Source organism: Hyaloscypha bicolor (assembly GCF_002865645.1).
Source record: "Hyaloscypha bicolor E unplaced genomic scaffold K444scaffold_10, whole genome shotgun sequence".
In the NCBI taxonomy this organism is placed as follows: domain Eukaryota; kingdom Fungi; phylum Ascomycota; class Leotiomycetes; order Helotiales; family Hyaloscyphaceae; genus Hyaloscypha; species Hyaloscypha bicolor.
The window spans coordinates 886,037-891,284 of record NW_020194512.1 but is presented as its reverse complement, the minus strand read 5'-3'; the positions used below and the strand labels follow the sequence as shown (position 1 = coordinate 891,284).

The following is a 5,248-nucleotide window of genomic DNA, read 5'->3' as shown; positions in this document are numbered from 1 at the left end:
GGTTCATATCCTCACAATTCCGGGTAAACCATCGCGAGCATGTTTGCGGACCGCGTGGCTCGAGAGTCTTCTGACTCTAGAACCTTCAGCAGATTCCTGCTCAATTTCCTGATCCCGGGGTCATCCTCCAGGGAACATTTATCCAGTTTCAGACTTTCCCGGCATCGCTGGCGGCCATCATGAGCACTGAATAGTTTCGGTAGAACATTCATCAAAGAGCCACAGCCAGTGGCAGGTAATTTCGGATGACAGACATGAACAATCCCTTCTCTTCAATGCAGCATGTCCAGATGGTTGTCCTAGGCTACAGTACTCGAAGGGAAGTGGATGTAAGATCTTGTTTCTCACTCGATGCCAACAGTCCGTTGTCAACCCCGGAGAGATGATCAAGATAAGCAATGCAGGATCGTTTCCACAATCCTCTCCTGATGGCGAAGTTGAGTTCTTCATTTCGATTACACGCACTTGAAAGAAGGACGCAAACCACGTCAAGGTAATAGCAAAGCCAAAGTCTGAGCTCAAGCTTAACACACCCTCTACTCATCTTCACCGCCTTAAAGCCTACATGGGGCACCATTTACCAGTCGACAAGCTGCTTCATTTCACTGGATCATTGCAATTTCGACGGAATAAAAAGTTCAGCATTCCAAGGGTTTTCCTTTCGCATTGATCATCAACTGCACAGACAGTTCCAGGCGAGCCTAGATGGCCCTTTTGGTACGATGATTGAATGATGCCTTTATTGTTTCTCTAAATTGTGTGTTTCTTGGCTGTTAGGTTTCTCGCCACTTGGAGAAGCCCTGGACTTGGGTCCTCGATCACAGGTCAATGGAAGGCTGGGCCAGTGGCACCACCGCTTCGTCTGTCGATAACTTATGCGAAACAAGTTGCATGGATGAGGGACAAGAAGCGCCCAAGATACAATCCATCCAGCATGTTGAATTCTTGGTCGTCAACAATTGGAAATGCAATTTCATGATTCAAGCAAGATCTGAAATTGAGCCGTGAGGAAAGTCTTTTCGACTACTCCAGAGCATTCGCTAGAGAAACAACAGTACTATTTGCAATCTATTCCTAATCTTTTCTAGGCTGGTCGTTGATTGCCTTCTTGGACTTCGATCTTCATTCCGTTTTTCAAATTCGAGGCAGAGAAACACGGAGCAGAAGACCACCGCTTGCGCGTCAAAGTTCTCCCTTTTGGTTTCGCGTTGATTAGAAGACACTCTATCAGCCGCCTGCCCATAATGGATAGGAGACGATCAAAGAAGATTCGCTTCCTCTCGCGCCTTCATTCGACGGAATACGAACGTATTGTGTGCCGCAACCTGTGTCTGAGCACCGAACATGGGGCCTTTGACACAGGAATTCTCGAGAGCGTCCATTGAGCCGTCACGCAGCATCGCGAGGAAGGTTGTTTAGTGCCGAATTCTCCTCACCGTCACCGCTGGCCAAAAGTCCTATCCATCGTTCCTGCCCTCAACTAATCTCGTTCTCGCCCTCGCTTGGAGATCTCAGGGAGAGAATTCGGCACCAAAGCCAATCATCTCGTGTTCAATGACCTCCACCTCCCGAAAATCCATCCCCACATGTCGCTCTACATCACCCTTGCCAAATTCAATATTCTTCAATGCCACAAACCAAATCTCGGCCCAAAACCGACAGCCTGGGCTCAAGCCTGGTACGATGCATGCAGATGAACTTGTGATTTCAGAACATGCTGCTCCTCCCGGCACTTCATCCAACGATATTAATGGATTCAGATTTAGGAATGCGATTCATCCCCCACTCCATTCAGCAGCCCAACGTCTGCGGGCTGGGGCAGAAAAATGGCCTGAACTTCTCCCAATTCTTGAAGTCGGCAACGCGCCTGCAAAGTCCCCCCAGCAGCAGCATCATGCACCTGCACGCGCAAGAGCGCATTGCATCGGCCTCACCGTCCATCTCCGAGCCCAAGCAGTTTGCAGCATCGGGCTTCAAAAAGATCTCCCAAATTACTCCCCTCTCCACACTCCACGTTTCCTTGTGCGACGCATTCGAAACCAAGCTACCCGCTAAGGGTTATTTCGAGCCTCCAGATTGGGAGGCATCCAGCAAGGATTGCGTCGGCTCAAGATCTCAACGCTTTTCTTCAGCGCATGTGCCCGCCGATGCGTCGGAATAACATGTGGAGCCGGTCACGGACACGCATTTGCAGTGCGCAATGTAACTCTACGTACCCCATGCATTCGGCATCTGCAAGAATGAAGGTCACTGCAAAGCAAGGGGCGGATGCGGAGAGCAAGGATTGGTCCGAAGCACTGGGTTTGGAGGGAACGAATCAAGAAGAGCTTTGCTCTCCTCTGTGGAATATACTTTGCCAGGCATTTGTTCGGACTTCGAAATAAGATTGTGTCTCCACTGTCAATGTGGCCAGTCGGGAAGTTTTTCTACTCCGCGTGGGGGTGCAAGTGACAGGCATATCCGTATCAGCTCTATAGCTGGAACCACAGTTATATTTGTGACATGACTGCATCACAAGGTGTGATGCGGAAATGCGGCACCTGCTCCTATCCCGATGAAGACATTGCTCGGTAGGGAAAACCGGAGATCACATGATGACGTCAATGTCAGATTTACACGCAGAAGCATGGCAGCCATGGGTTGGCCGTAAGCTGCCAGGGAGCAAAACGTGGTAACGGATATTCTCCGGGACGTTTTCTGGTCACTTTGTATTATGTTGATACAAGAAATTGTCCGCTAGCAATCCGGTGGTAATCCGGGGACACTCTCCCTGCGTACGTTGATCACCCACCACCACAAATTCGACGTCCAAAAAAGGTTTATGGGCCAGTGTCAGACTAACCTAACAGAGCGGTTCCTTGCAACTTTAGCTTGCGGCACTTGTTCCGAGCACGTCCAGGACGACAACCGTCTTCCTTAAAGTTGCCTTGCCATTTCTCTTCATTTGATAGGACGAGAAAAGGATCTTTGTCGGATTCCTCCCCTGATGTTCCAAGTTGCGTCATCGTTTATCTCACCTTTGCTGGGATCTTGACAATCAGTTGCCTCGCCGCATGGCATTTCCACAATTGCATCCCGCGCTATTCATCTTGATTTGCTCTTTTGTGTAACCGTCACGAATCTCACTCCCCCCAACGTTACCAAAATATCTTCTCCTTTTACAAAGAATTCGATATTACTCCATATGAAGGGTCCGTGCCGTCTTTCAGAACGTTGAGCCTAGATTTTTCCCGTCATGTTCGTATCCTCGTTCTTGCTTCGTTCCCTTTGTAGAAGCATCTCCTAGTTTTGTTGGAGGTGGTTTCATCAGTCTAAGCGGGAAATTCGGAATGGTTCTTCCGTCCCTTCTTTGTCTCTGCGACAGAATAGTCGCTAGATATTTCCTCTCTGGGCTTCACTAAAGCCTTGCCTTGAACAGTGGCAGGCACCGAGTCGTCTAGTGACGTAAGCGTCGGGATGTAATTACTTTAGTTCCGCTCTCATCGAGAGCCTTCCCATCGTTTCATAATTGTTGTAGTCCAAGGATTTAGTGACCGGGGAAGAATGACAGACGAAGTATGACCACACCAAGTGATGGCTGAGTTCGACGGCAGACGGAGAGGACAACATCACTTGGCGTGGTTCGTTCAGGGGGTTGTCGAGGCCCCACTTCTCAAGTTGAGGGATCACTCCGACTCCCAGAACGGCAGCCGTGGAAAGGGGCTTCGGGTTCTCAGTTTCGCTTGATAGAAGCCCGTTTATTCACATGCTTCAGGATGAACACAACTGTCAGAATTGTTGTTATAATGCACGTAAATCAAGCAGAGCAGGGAGTTGCATTGAAGTTAAAGACTTAATTAAAGCTCACTGGAAAGGGCCCAAGTGAGGCGTGGAAGCTCTGGAATATATGTGCACAGAGCGTGGCTAAGCGAAACTATCGCGCTATGCCTAATTTGGTGCTCCCAACTACAATACGTTATCATTTCTCATTACCGCTCGATGCCGAGCCCTTGGTATCAAGAACTCCAAATCCAAATGCAACATGCTATGCTCCAAGTTTTCTAATTCCCATATCTCGTTCTTCCTCTATATCCAATCCCTCAGCACCATTAAGTACCTCACCTTCACCCTTTCCTGAATGCTTCTCCGCCACAACCCCTTTCCTGCTCCTAAAGTGCCAATCGTCTTCTGCCCACGCCACTCTCCCAAAGCCGATACCCGGATGCACAATTGTGAGGGCAAGCGAAGCAATAACGATCATTGCGCCCTCAAGAATCATGCACGAGACCTCGTCATTCGCCAAGTGGCCCCCGAACCAACCCGAGAGCTCAGTGACTCGGAAGACGGGACGGGCAAAGATTGTTATCGTTGCAAGTGCCAGTTCTGTTTTCTTTAGCGAGAGCCAAGGGAAAGCGGGAAGAGTGACCTACAGCAGAGGAAGACCTTGAACCGTCAAGAGTTGTAGAGCTCGTCGTGCTTCTGGTTCAGCTCCTCGTGGTGTTTATGCACTCTCCATGCAAACTCTATGCACATGAACCCGAAGAGGAGTAGACTGACCACTGGGCCCGAGATGTGTTCCTTTGTTTATCTATTCCTCGGTCAACATCATTTCCTTTCTTCCTTCCCCTCTCTTCAAAGTACGAAAGCAAGAAAAGGGGAAGAAGGGTTTGACCCACCTGTGGACGCGTCTCCGCCATTGCGCCCCCTAATGACCTGCAATATTAAAGCAAAAAAATCACAATAGCAAAACAACAAAGCATAGCTCCTTGGCCGCATCAAACTCAAGTGCTACCTATACACCACCACAGTCCTCGCCAAACACAGATACACCGCCGCAGCCAAGAAAACGGGGCCAATTGTCAGGGGTATCAAAATACGTGAGGAAAATCCTACGTGAGGAACGGATTGAAGTGTATTTCTACCCACCATACGTAGCCGGTGATCTCTGTTGATAGACCGAGGAAGGTTGCCGCGAGGATCCCGGAGGTGCGGTAGTGGAGCCCGAGGAAGATCTGAAGGGGAGGAGCAATGAGAAAATGGAGTGGAAGGGTGCGTTGCCTGCAAGTGTTGGGTCGTACATTAGGTAGGCGTAGATGAGCGGACATGTTTGCAGATTGCAGGCGAGAGGGTGGTAGGTTGGTTGGTTTGGGTTGTAGGAGGAGACGTTCATGTACTTGATTGTATCCATCTCCATTGATGGCTCCTTGAGCGTCAACATCTTGAAGTTGGGTCTTGGTAAGTCGAACTTCTGCTTTCGAAGGCTTGGATA

The 5,248-nt window shown here is 49.4% G+C and overlaps 3 protein-coding genes across 3 annotated transcripts; all 3 read right to left on the bottom strand.

The window, feature by feature from the left end:
* Nucleotides 1-2,186: 2,186 nt before the first annotated feature.
* Nucleotides 2,187-2,549, bottom strand: K444DRAFT_3182 (uncharacterized protein). The gene has a single exon (XM_024871864.1). The coding sequence runs from the start codon at nucleotides 2,510-2,512 to the stop codon at nucleotides 2,318-2,320; it is 195 nt and encodes a 64-aa protein (XP_024743882.1). The 5' UTR covers nucleotides 2,513-2,549; the 3' UTR covers nucleotides 2,187-2,317.
* A 1,352-nt stretch (nucleotides 2,550-3,901) lies between these two features.
* Nucleotides 3,902-4,271, bottom strand: K444DRAFT_605941 (uncharacterized protein). Its single transcript, XM_024878900.1, has one exon. It carries the CDS (start codon nucleotides 4,238-4,240, stop codon nucleotides 4,025-4,027), a length of 216 nt encoding a protein of 71 aa, XP_024743881.1. The 5' UTR covers nucleotides 4,241-4,271; the 3' UTR covers nucleotides 3,902-4,024.
* Nucleotides 4,272-4,464: 193 nt separating this feature from the next.
* K444DRAFT_3150 (uncharacterized protein) lies at nucleotides 4,465-5,248 on the bottom strand. The gene is made up of 2 exons (XM_024871834.1): nucleotides 4,906-5,248; nucleotides 4,465-4,567 (listed from the first exon to the last, which is right to left on the bottom strand). Exons 1-2 carry the CDS (start codon nucleotides 5,195-5,197, stop codon nucleotides 4,503-4,505), a joined length of 357 nt encoding a protein of 118 aa, XP_024743880.1. The 5' UTR covers nucleotides 5,198-5,248; the 3' UTR covers nucleotides 4,465-4,502.